Genomic DNA, 13,227 nt, shown 5'->3' with positions numbered 1-13,227 from the left:
TAAAAAAAAAAGTTCATTTTATTTTTCAGATGAAGTTTGCTTTATTCTGCAAACATTTTTTCACAAACTTATATTGTTTACAAACTCGCAATGATGCAACATCATTCGTATTTCAATGATTTGCTTCAACCGCAGTTAATTCCCTATTCGAATTCGTAGAAGTTTCAACAACGACGTTACTTGCAACAGGCAAGCTTTCGACCTCATCATAACGAGGAGGAGCATCAAGTGGTGGAGGAGCACTGTAATCATAAGAGGACAATAATCCTGTGATGGTACCATAATTAGTCCTCAACCTACTAATCGTTGGAACTGTGTTGATTGATGGCTCTTCTGTGTCTGGACCTGCGAGATCTCTTCTAGGACAGGCAGCCCGTCTGCATTGAGACATTCTTTCAATTTGTTGGGAGATTTTAGGTCCTCTGAGATAAGCAGCGATGGTTAACAGAACTAATGCTCCAACGATGGTAACAAGTATCACAGCAAGAGATTCTCCTGAGGACAATGAAGCTGAAACAAAAGCAATAAAAAATTAAGCAAATGAAAATGTATTTCATCGGAGCTAATCATAATGGCTACAGGATGAATAATATGTGCATAATGATCTTGTGCTTTGAAGTCATAATGGCTTTGAAGTCATAAATTGTTAGCAATGATTAGGGTCTCATACACAAGATCCTTCTGGGATGGAAGGACCTTGTGTATGAGACCCTATTCCATTAAAGATTCACTAGATTAGCGGAAAGAAGAGATAATTCTGATGAAAATTTAAAATACAGACATAGGTCAAATATTCTTATTTTAATATAATGTGTAAGAATGGAAATGAGGTGTCATTTTTACCATCAGATCACGATTCAAAACTATAAAAACCTTCCAAATAGAAGAAACGGAACTTTAATCTAAGAATCTCGTGGTCCAAGTAGGATAAACGAATTCAAATTTACAGTAAGATTTGTTGGATCAACGAAACATTTTTGTAGGTATATAAGCTTTCAAAATTATAATATACCCCTTTATTGATCATTGTACCTGCAAAGGCAGACTTGTAAATAAACTGAGTAATCTTAGATACTGATATTAACACTAGGCCATCTGATGGACCCACGTTGGTATCATGCGAAAACTATCAATTAAATGCCGATGACACCACACTGGTGCCAAGCAAGTTTTTATTTATTTTTAGAATTTATTTTATTATAATTATTTACTATTAATAATTTTTATGTTATGAAAATTATTATTTTGACTAATTATTTATTTATTTTATGAAAATAGTGATCTTTTGAAAACCTCTAAAAACATCCAGCGGCAGAAGTCCTGCCAAACAAAAAAAAATCCCAAGTTAGACCAACGGATGGCATAGTGTTAATATTAACAATAACTGCAATTCAATTGACAAACCTCAAATAGTTTAAGAGCGGCCAACGCTAGCAACATTCAATACCACTTAGGTAATGCAGTCAGATATCAAAATCTACTTTTCCACATGTTATACTATTATCAAATCCTAGATAGTATTTGAGTTAATTATAAAGGGAAGTATACATTTGAATTAAAACACCGGCTTTTGATAAAAGATCATCTTGAAAAAAAAATCAGATTTTGTACAAGGATTCATTGTCGTTGTTTCTAATGGCACTTGTCATAGACAAGCCCACTGACTTTAGAAGTCTGTGATCAGCCAAGAGTGCGTCTCTTGTTTTTTCAGTAGCGCCATTTAGGGCCAAGAGTACGATTTAGTTACACGCACTTCACAACCCTTTTTACGGGGCGGACTTCATTCATGCATTTCATTCACTCGTAATTTAGACCTGAATCAGAACGATCACCCCTAATCCAGTACCCACAGTGGTATTACTCTCGACATGGAGGACTTTGTGACCACAACAGATTTATAAGTGCGCCAGCCACCACACACACAAAGAGTCTTCGGCCGACGGGGTTCGAACTCGTAATCCAAGGAACGCGAATCCAACGCCCTACCAACCAGGCTATCCCGGACTCTAGGATTCATTGTTCCAATCTTAACCAAACGCTTTATTGGTGGACTTTGAAGTAATATTTATATCTTAATCTACAAGGTAGATATGAAAATTAATACTTTTGCATTTAAACAATACTTTCTAAAATATTTTAAATTAAAATCATACGAAACCTCATACATTTTCAGAATTAATTACGGTATGAAAGATAAATTATATTTTCTAAACTCAGAGCAAATTTTTATGCACTTTCGAGCGTAACTGTGGAAATGCAAAGAACTCGAGTTGTTCCATTAATAAAACAATTTTTTACACTGCTTGATAGTCACTAACTGAGTCATCAACTTGATAGTCATTTCAAATCAACCCAGTATATTTTTTACTAGTTTTCTATTGAATATCATTAAATATTCAGGCTTTACTTACAACACTGAGCAATAAATGGATCCAGTTCGTCACTGAGATCTCCGCAGTTATTGTGACCATCGCATATCAGTCCTTTCCAAACGCAATGACTATTATGACATCTTTTTTCTTCTTTGAAACACCAGTTGTAACCTATGAAAGAGTATTCTTGTGATTCTCAAAGAAGTAATGAAATTTATACTATGATTGTAAATGTAAACAGTGTACAATAGAAAGGATTACATAGTTCAAATTAACTCATCCGACATTCACGACTTTATTATTTAGAGCATAGAAAACTTCATTTTAGCATAAAAAAACTTCATTTAAATGCGGGAAGCTCCCTTGGCTTCTTTGCTGTGAAGTGCATAAATTATAGTGTTTAAATCTTATCAATTATTTAGTGGGTGCGATGGAATTAAATAACTGCTTTCTCTTCACTGAAACGGCTGATTCGTTTATGTTACAAATAGACAGAGATGGATGTTTTAGTCCCGTGCAGTTTTTGAAGAGTTAGCTTCCCAAATGCGCGCAATTCGCATCTGGGTTTATTTCATAAATTCTTCTGCTCAAGAATTTAAGTTCAAGACTTAAGTAATCAAGTGTGGCTTTAGTAGATCATCTCCCCTTCTCTATAGTTCCAATCTAGCTGCATTATATTTCTATCCCACTACTCGTGACAGCATGTCAAAAAATGGGTTATGCTGTCGTAAATTAAAATAATACATTTTATTAGCAATGGCTGAATGCTTTTAATTCCTACGATACTAAAATTCTTTCTGTCAGTAACTTTGATACTGTTTATTCCCCTCAAAATTCGTTCTGTTCATTAGTTCTAGCTACCGAAGACTACAAAAATATTATTTCATAAAAACTGATGTAAGTTTCAAATTTTCAACTGAAAAAGGGGGGGGGGGTTTTAAAGAAGGAAACTTTGTACAAAAAGCAAGGGAAAAAAAATGTTGATATTATAATGCGTTGCCTTACCTCTTCGTACAACAGTAAAGGTTAGCTGAAATGCTGCATTACTGACGTCCCGGGTATCTGAAGTGTGAAACACAATATTAGTCTTTCCCCAATAAATATATGATTGAAATTCGTATGAATCATAACTATAACCGCAAAGTCTGGTATTTTTGAAACCTCGTTCTGATGATATCTGTCAAAAATAAAAGTAATAGTTATACAAGTTAGCTCACAAGTCAGATCTGAATCAAATAATATCTATATGTGCATTGCATCTAAAGCAAATAACTAAATATTTCGATTTTATTTGTCATTTGTGAAATTAATATCGGGTTTTTAAGCCTTAAAATGTCTATCTGGAATATAACTAAAAAATTCGAGACTTAGTCTGATACCAAGAACCATATGTGATTTACAGATGACATATTCTTTAAATTTTATTACCTCTTTATCATCAGGATTTCCGTTCCTGACAGATTTAATGGGTAAATGGATGACATATATGGCTGATCTAGGGTGGAAGGTATTGAACCAATCGTTTTTCTATCCATCAAATAATTAGATAATAATATCAATAGCGCTTATCAAAAAAATATATATATTGCATACTCGTAACAAAATCTGTTTGAAAAATTGTTCATAATCGTAATTATAAAAGCAACATTTTACTATCGGCACAAGCCTGCCTGATAAGATTATATATTGTCAATGTTAGAAGATAAACAAGATAGAAATTTGTCATTGATGAAAAACGTTTAAGTGATTGGCCATAAACACAGGTATAAACTATAGATTAATTAATATGCCAGCAGTTGATAACGAAAATATTAAATTTATTTTTTAAGCTTAGATAATCAAGACAGTGAAAATTTTAAAGCAAGCTTTATTATCCTGAAAATGTCTTCTTTCAATCAACAGAAACATTTGTCATCATTCAGACATGGTTAAAAAAAAAGCAACATAACACATGGACACAAAAATCGCTTTGCTAAATTCTTACTTTAGAAAATTAGTTAGTTTTGTGTAATTCTCATTTGCAGGTAGGCATTAGTTACTATAATTACATACGATGGAATTGCTTTAAAGAAAAGACTTTATTGGTTTATTAATTAGTGGCCTGTTAGGAAAGCCACGGCTTAGTAATTTTAAAGATCAAGTATTGAGATTCAATATTTCATGAAAACTATAATTTATGTGGGCTTATGGAAGTAGAATCCATTGTCATCTGTCCACATTCAAAATCACAAAATCTGACCTAAGCGGTCTTCATGCGTTATGAAAAGAGGACGTTTATTTATTGAATCAAGTAATCATTGAAGTTTGATTATTTATTGAATCAAGCAATTGTTGGCCATTTGATTATCTATTGAATCAAGTAATCATTGGCTATTTGATATGTAATCTAATATTGTTGGTCTGTAGCAAGTTACATTTATCGAGTCTAATTTGGATAAAAGATCAAAGAATTGACTTAAATAGTAAGTGAACTACGAAGTCAATATTAAATATAAATAAATTATAAATGTTTTTATCTGTGTATTTAAAAAAAAAATAATTTTCAGGAAAAATTTGTAGATTAAATCGAAAATTGCAAGAAAACAAGACGCAGGCAGAAAAACTTTACGTAAACTCAAACCTTGACTACATTTATAACGTATCTTAATTTTTATACAATAAATATTTAGGATTCTTGTTTTTTATGATATTTATTGTGGTCTTATAGCCTTTTCCAATATTTTCCTAAAAAAAAAAAATTCTGTAAATGCTTTGTTTATTGTAGAAGTGCAAAGGATAAAAGTTTTTTTCTTTAATTTTTTATATTAATTATTTTGTCTTTTTTATATTTTATATATTTTTTATATTAATTATACTGTCTTTATTTTCAATGATTCATTGTGGCTTTAAAAAAAGACATAAAACTCATAAGCTGTATCTGGGAATCGAACGCAACTATGATTTCGCTACAAATCTTTACATAAACCACTATGCCGAATTATTGACCATTTTTCTTTAAGTGAGTATCTTTATTTTAAATAATCGTATAAAAAGTCATTGTGAAGAAAATTATTAATATTCTAAATCTCTAAGAATAAATATCCTAATTCGCACATAATCTAACATTCGAAGTTAAGTAAAAGCTTTAAGAACATATCTAATTCTGAATGTTGATATAATGTAGTTTCAGAAATTGATGAAAGAATAAAAAACTTAAATTGAAAAAAAAATAAACTTGAAGTATACTTTCGATACAATAAGCAGTAAGCTAAAATGGTGAAAAAATGACATTTTAATCGTTTTCAGTGACTTCCATTCTGATTATGTATTTATTAATAAGAAAATTTTCGATCTATAGATACCTATGATCACGTTACAAAAGCGAACAGGTTCGTATCTTTTATATTACCTACTCATTTTCTTTGAAAATATCAACTGCTACTAAATAATTAAGGTCAAAACAATTTCCACTTGCATTTTAATTGCTTGGTTTCATTAAAATGTCAAAATTGAGCTTATTTAAAAAATAAATAGTAGTTTAAATTATAAATAGTAATTAAAATAAAGTAAATTATTAAAATAAAGAAAATATAAATAAAAATAATGTAAATAAAAATAGTAATTAAAATAAAGATAATTTTACTTTATGTCTGTTGTATTAAATAGTAACAAAGATAATTTTACTTTATGTCTGTTGTATTAAATAGTAACAAAGATAATTTTAATTTATGTCTGTTGTACAAAATAGTAATAAAGAAACTTAACTTGTGTCTTCTGCCATTTGTAACAGTTTAGAAATACAAGATCATTCCTGGTGGCTCTCATGTATTATGAAATTCCTAGTTCATTTCCTAGTAGCCCTCATGTATTGTGAAATGAGGAGGAATAGCGAAAAATTTAATTTAAAAGGATCCAATTGATATGATAAATTCAATTTCAAGCATTTCATCCAACATGTTTCAAAAATTTTGTTTGTAAAATGGAAATAAGTGAAAGATTCCTTACTGCTAATAGTGTCTATTTATTCAGCCGTACATACAGCTTTTACTCAGTCAACATTTAATTGCGATGGCATATTTATTCAGCACTCATCAGTTTATAATGGAAGAGGAAATAATGAATGAATAAAGATGTTGAACCAAATAAAAATAAGCAAGTTTAACAAAAACATTCAATAATGGCAACTATTTAATTTGCTAATAACTACCTTTGAAAGACAGCTGCCCGGAAAAAGTGCTGCTATCAGTTAAGTTACATGAAACACAACTTCTTATTTTAAAAATAATCCATAGAAATTAAAAGATATCTATGAAAATCTGATATTTATAAACATATCCAATATAGTACCAAAATTCGCCTTTGATGACAGAACTTTATACATATTAATCTCACCAATGGTATGGTAAAGTCACAGAATATAGCCCAACAACAATAGAAGAAATAATTTATTACTTCAATGCCCCCTGCCAGGCATTCAGAAATGGAAATTATTTAAGTCTTCCAAGTGCGATTTCACTACACATATCTGTCTACACTGTAAGATGCCTCTTTAACATTGGTTTTTGATGCAGATGTAGCCAAAAACTGGCTTTAGTGTAATTAAAGAAGCCAAACCAAAACATTACAATGCTTATAGTGATGATGGTTTTCGCAAAAACACACACTTCTGTAAGTCACTATTTATCAACAGAAATTGAGTTGTCTTGGAAAATAAAAACATGCAATAGCCTTCATACTTCCCAGAAAATTGACTGCGCTTTGACAATGACTTATGCTAAAAGGCCTAAACTGAGGTATTCGTGTCTTTATTTCTCTCCTGTTCTAATGCCACAAATCCAGTGCTTATAAGATAAAATTGTGAAGAAAACATTTTGCTGAATAATCTCCCGTTTTTGATACGATGCAAGACAACATATCATCTGACTTTCCAGATCTGAACAATTATTTCCCGAGAAGAAATGTGATTCAAATGAAAACCGATGTAAGCCTGCAACATCAGGAATTATTATTTCTAATTTATTCTTCTAATATCCTCTTAGAAGTCAATCACCGCATTTAATGCCAAGAAAAGGCACTTATCTGTTATCACCTTCGACATCCATTTTGACCATTCTAATTCTCCTTCACTCTGCATAGGATTATCCAATACTTATATGTCTTGTTAAAAAGTATCTTGGTTATGGACTCATGATTCTTTGTCTTGTATTATTTTGCAAGATTTTCCTTAGAAATTGGAAAAAGTTTATTTAATGTCAAATTACCAATTTTGATGAGGACAATGCATTGTTTCAAAGATGCCAGGCGGAATCTATACAAGATCTTTACTACAAATAACGCACCTCTTGAATTCAGACTTCAACGTGACCTTTGCAGATATAATTTAACCTTTCAAGATGGATTTGAAATAACTAAAAAATGCATTGATATAATAATGTTCCATTAAGTTCAAAAGTATTTGAAAAGTTTAAATAGACAAGAAAGTTTCAGACAGCATATGTATTGTTTAAATTTCTACTTGCTATCGCTTTTGATGTTGAAAAAATCACTACTTCATTTCTATCGCATAAATTTTATCACGATCCTGAAATCGAGAGATAAATTTTAAAAAATGAGACATCAGTGAATGTCAGATAGGGAGTTCAATTCAATTTTTTCAATTGCTCTAATTTATAACAGTTGAAAAAAAAAGTTTTATGAGAAATATTTCATTAAATTTCACGGTTGTTCTTAAAACTTGAAAGTGCTTCTGTGGCTTTCATCTCTTCTTTCAAAGGCATTGTTCAAAATAAGGTGATTTTTAGTAACCAATTTAAATTAAAACAGTTTATTTCAAAATATATTTACTTACAACTAGTTCTTCACATGAATAATTTCTAAAATTGTATCGTTTTTTTTTTTTTTTTTTTTTTACCAAACTTATAAAGGAAAGATCGAAGAGTTTCATTTTTCCCCTTAGACCGATTCATAACTATATCGTAGGTAAAAATGTCACCATCAAAATTTACGCTATCCGTGTCTTTTATTTTTATTTATAAAATAGACAAAATTCACGAAGATTCATGTTTTGCATAGAACGATATTGGCAATCATTTTTTTAATGCGTATGAACTATTATAAAAAATGAAAATAAAAACTCGTGGCACTGAAAACCTATATCATCCTTTTCATATTATCAAAACCAATTTTACAATTGATTCATCTATGAGATTTTGACTTGGTAAAGAAATGATACAGGAGAAATCAAATCAAGAATGACAGATGTATATTTTTTTATATATGTATTATCTCTGATGCAATGTTTTTATGAAAATCATGGACAATAGAGAAAAAGAGATAAACAACCACATGTGAAACTGACATTGCCCTACATATGCCAGAAAGTCATTTGATTTCTAGATTGCCATTGATTAGGGAAAGCTCATGAGCATATCCAATGTTATCGAAACTCTCGCCTCATTGAATGTTAAGTTATTTTTGTTCGCCTTATTGAATGTTAAGTTATTTTTGTTCACCTCTTTGAATGCTAGGTTATTTTCATTCGCCTCTTTAAATGTTATTTTCTTTTGATGGATTTTCACTAACGACGGTTCCGAACTTTTTCAGGAATCCAAAAAATGGCTGACATTAAGAACCATTTGTTAAGTTGAACACTGGACATCTATGAAGCCTCTTTTATTAAAGAAGAAATATGAATAAGTATGATAATATAATGAATACATCTAAGAAATATGAATGAGTATGATAATGAAATGAATACATACCTCTAAATAATTTTGACATGATGATGAATTATCCGCATGTGGCAGTAAATCTATAAATTTAATGCTAACAACAACCCCATATGAAGGTGGTGGTCGTAGAATAACCTCACAATGCAAATGTGGTTCATACCAAAAGTTCCAGTCAGAGATTAAAATTCCAGATGAATTCCATGACATAGGCGATAGTTCTATTTCAACGGATCTATTATTGGAACAGCTTCCTAATTCTTTCATTGAAACTGTAATTTAAAAAAAAACAATGCTTTCAGTTCAGAAAATAAGATAAAAGCAGAATATTTTTTGTGAAATTATTTCTAAAGATTTTGATGAAATAAATTTTTAATTTAATCCTTAAAGATCCGTCTCATGTTTGCGAGCAAATTAAATATCTATAAATAATAACATTCTTCTATCTTTTAGAATATCTAAAAGAAATTAACTGTATATATTTTAATTTCGATAATAAATAAAAAATGTCAGAAAATATTCGCGTAATGAAATTTAAAAAGAAGGAACTTTTAACTTAAAACAAATATAATCAGAATTGCATGGAATTCTAGGAACTGGCATTTTTTTCTGGGTTACTCTTCAATTACAGATTCAATAATTAAAATTTTCTTTTGGGGTGATTAAATCAGCAATATATTCGTCTGTTACAATTAATTCATCACTAATCAACGTTAAAATGCAACTTAATTTTTAAAAATAACTCTGAAGACACTCTCCAATTTTTTAATGTTTGAAATAACAAATTTACGAAAACTAAATTTTCGTTTAATTCTTTACAGTTTAATTCTGTTCTATTCAATTTGGCTGTTTGTATCCACAGGAGAGTTATTTGGATACAGATAGTCAAGTGATGAGGTTGACATAAAATTTTATTGAAATAATCCTTTATAATTAATTACATTCATATTTTTAAATATTCTAAATCCTATTCCATTCCATTCAGTTTGCCATCTTTATGATGGAACATCGAATTTTGAAGAATTTAAGAAAACCTCATTCCAAATTTTTTTTATCTAACACAATAAAATGAAAATTTATATCTATTACTTATATACATGAATTAACACTGTTAACAGTAATAAAAAATTCTAAAAAATATTTTTTAATAATTGTGTATTCTTAGTCACTTCATGTGAATTAGACATTAATTATTCTATATCATCTAAAACAATAGATTTCATAGACAGATAAAAAACAATAAAATTTTAAGTGTACTTACAAGTCCTGTATCCTTCCACTGAGCATAAATACCAAACATGCGCAGCAATGAAAGCGCAAATATTTATCCGACGCATCTCCTGCCCATTTACTAAACAAAAATAAAATCTAAAAGTTCTAAATGCTTCCTTGCATTCTCCAACTACTACCAAGATAGTATTGTTGGACTCACAGATAAGATTTTTCACGCTTTTTCTATGATTAATTAAAAGGAACAATCGTAGCTGATAAATGTTTTGTTCGATCTAAAAAAGTAGACGTCGCTTTGCAGTTCCGATAATCTCAAGTACTACAACGCACTTCAACTGATTTTGATATTTTTAGGGAAGCCAGTCATTTGAACTTTTTGTTTTCAGAAATAAACAAACTAGATTCGAGTGTCGCATTTCTCACTAAAGTAAAACAGAATGAGTGAAACGGCTATTAAGTCTTGTTTTTATAAATCAGTCATGTTATAAATAGCTTCCAAATCATGTTAAACTGACGTAACACAGAATGATATGAAATGGCAAATTTCAAGGGGTGATAGGGTTCACAAAAACATGCTTCTTTTAATGTAACAATGTGCTGCTGCGCATGATTCCTATAACACATGATTCCAGTAGCATGCATATGATTTTTGTAACACATTAAAAATGACAAAATTTTCATCCTTACAACATCATCAAATGTTTTACCAATACTCCTGAAAAGTGCATGAAACCTTCCTGTTACAAGAATTTGAGTATATTTCCTAAGTTATGAGACATTCTTCGATACAATTTAAATCACGAACGAAATTTTTATGACAATCTCAAATGGCTCACCTAAAGGTTCATATGCAATCAAAATAAGTTATATAATATTCTTATATATCTTAATATATATTTCTAATATAATAATAAGTAATATATAAAGGATGAAAGATTTGAATTTCCCACCATTCGTGCTGTAAAATGTTAGCAACCCTATTAAAAAATATTTCACAGTTGATAGTTTAGGGTTAGTAAAAATGGAGCGTAACGCTATAGAACAACGTGTTTCCATTGTTGAACAATATTTCAAAAAGAATGAAAGTCTGGCGGTCACTATCCGAAAATTGAAGAATTGGCCTCTTAGATTGTGCGATTTAACATATTGGATTTCTTTTAATGGGGTTATTTGAAATCAAAGGTCTATGCCAACAAGCCCACAAGCACACGTGCGTTGCAAAAGGAAATGCAAAGCTGCACCAACGAAATGCAGTCACATTTATGCAAAATGGTCATGGAAAATTGCGACAAAGGAGTACGTATTTGCTAGCAAAACAGTTGAGACCATTTGCCCTATGTGTTATTCCATACATAACCATATCCTACGTATTTTACAATTCAATTAAAATATAAAGAGAATTTATAGGAAAAAAATTATCTTTTTTTTATTTAATTCAAATATTGCGTTAACTCGTAGTTCTAGCGTGTAACGCTTCATTTCCACTACCCTAAACTATCAGCTGTCAAATGTTTTTTTTTAAATAGGGTTGCCAGCACTTTACTGCACGAATGATAGCAAATTCAAATCTTGAGTTAATTTTGGGACACCCTTCATTTCTGATATAATATATGTCCTCAAAAGAAAATATCCAATCCAGACAAATCACATGGTACTGATGATCTATTGGCTTCTCCATTTTGATCAGTGTTTTTAAGAATTCTTAAGAATGTTTTTTGGCTTAACCCTTCGGTCCTAGGTGGGTTCAAGATTGCTCAACCTTCATCATAGCCCTTTATGCATGTTGGTATACATTTTAATTCACCTCAAAAAGTTGAAGTTACTCATAGTCGAATAGTTTTTTTTTTTTTTTTATCTGAGGCAATGCTATGCACCAACGTTAAATGCGTAAATAAGTGGAAAAATTACACAAATCGAAACATCAGTAAGTTGCGTGTGCTGCTACGATTAAGGTTCGTGCATTATGTGATGCAATAAATTTTTGTTGTTCATAACAGTACGTGTTTTATTACGAGAGAATAGATTTCTTTATTATAAAAAAGCATGTTATTAAAGGTTTTATTCTAATATTGAAACTGTAGAGTGGTGGGATTATATACGTCCCATCTTGTAAAACAGACTTATTAAAAGTATATTATTTTCTTTAAGTAACGTTTTCTTTTAAAAAATTGAAATAATTTTTTTTTCATTTCATAATAAAAATTCTTTGCGACTAGAGGTTTATTCTCTTTAAAATCGTGTGCCTTCAAGAGTTAATAGTGAAATACTCTGGCGTTTCATCTTGCTAAAAATATAGTTGGTTGTGTGCGGCAAACAGGACAACATTAAGTTTGGAAAAATTGAATCCTCATCCCCCCCCCTTAGTACTTTATCTTGTGCATATAGATAAATGTAGAATTTTAAGTCTGATGATCTGATGCATGGTAATGATTCATTGATTTATTCCACATCTCTTGGAAGTGCGATTCTTAATTTATGCGAATTAGAACACTCACAAAATAGCATCTGTTATTAAACTAATCAATGTTCCTTTAGAGATTAGAACTATGATTATTATTCCCCATATTCAGAATAGCCAATACGAGTTGTACACAGGTGTACAAAATCTGTAACGACTATATATTTTCCATGTGCATTTTTTTAAAAGGTGAACTCAATTTTTTTTTTAATTGAATAAATTCTCTGACTGGCGATCATTGATTTTCCATTTGCTGGGCTTTGGAGAACACAGTTGAAATTAGTATTTATACAGTCAGTTCTCTGTTGAAGATCAGTGGATCGTCAAATTTCATTAAATAGGATCAACTCAGTTTTGTGATCAAAGAAAATTTTCTATGTAACTGAGATTTCGGTTGGGATAAATAAAGCATATGAAACCGACTCTGGTACTAAGTATGTCGGTCACATGGAAACTACAA

General features: G+C 30.3%; 1 protein-coding gene across 2 annotated transcripts; it reads right to left on the bottom strand.

The window, feature by feature from the left end:
* On the bottom strand, positions 1-10,728 carry LOC129959437 (uncharacterized). Of its 2 annotated transcripts, XM_056072267.1 has the most exons (5): positions 10,341-10,728; positions 9,113-9,351; positions 3,378-3,549; positions 2,412-2,543; positions 1-510 (listed from the first exon to the last, which is right to left on the bottom strand). In XM_056072267.1, the coding sequence occupies exons 1-5, from the start codon at positions 10,414-10,416 to the stop codon at positions 113-115; spliced, it is 1,017 nt and encodes a 338-aa protein (XP_055928242.1). In that variant the 5' UTR covers positions 10,417-10,728; the 3' UTR covers positions 1-112. The 2 variants fall into 2 exon arrangements, with proteins under 2 accessions (XP_055928242.1, XP_055928243.1); XM_056072268.1 differs by lacking the exon at positions 10,341-10,728 and having other exon boundaries at positions 3,378-3,434; positions 9,113-9,272.
* Positions 10,729-13,227: the final 2,499 nt, after the last annotated feature.

The sequence above is a fragment of the Argiope bruennichi genome, chromosome X1, assembly GCF_947563725.1.
Source record: "Argiope bruennichi chromosome X1, qqArgBrue1.1, whole genome shotgun sequence".
Classification (NCBI taxonomy): Eukaryota; Metazoa; Arthropoda; class Arachnida; order Araneae; family Araneidae; genus Argiope; species Argiope bruennichi.
Note: the sequence above shows the minus strand (reverse complement) of the source record. Positions and strands in the feature narration are given on the sequence as shown.

What these genes read in the sequence shown, in the direction of transcription:
- LOC129959437 (XM_056072267.1), bottom strand. Translation starts at nt 10,416, where the DNA reads ATGCGTCGGATAAATATTTGCGCTTTCATTGCTGCGCATGTTTGGTAT. An exon ending in AGTGGAAGGATACAGGACTT is followed by an intron (nt 9,352 to 10,340) that starts GTAAGTACACTT and finishes TTTAAATTACAG; the next exon opens with TTTCAATGAAAGAATTAGGA. An exon ending in CATGTCAAAATTATTTAGAG is followed by an intron (nt 3,550 to 9,112) that starts GTATGTATTCAT and finishes TATTTTTGACAG; the next exon opens with ATATCATCAGAACGAGGTTT.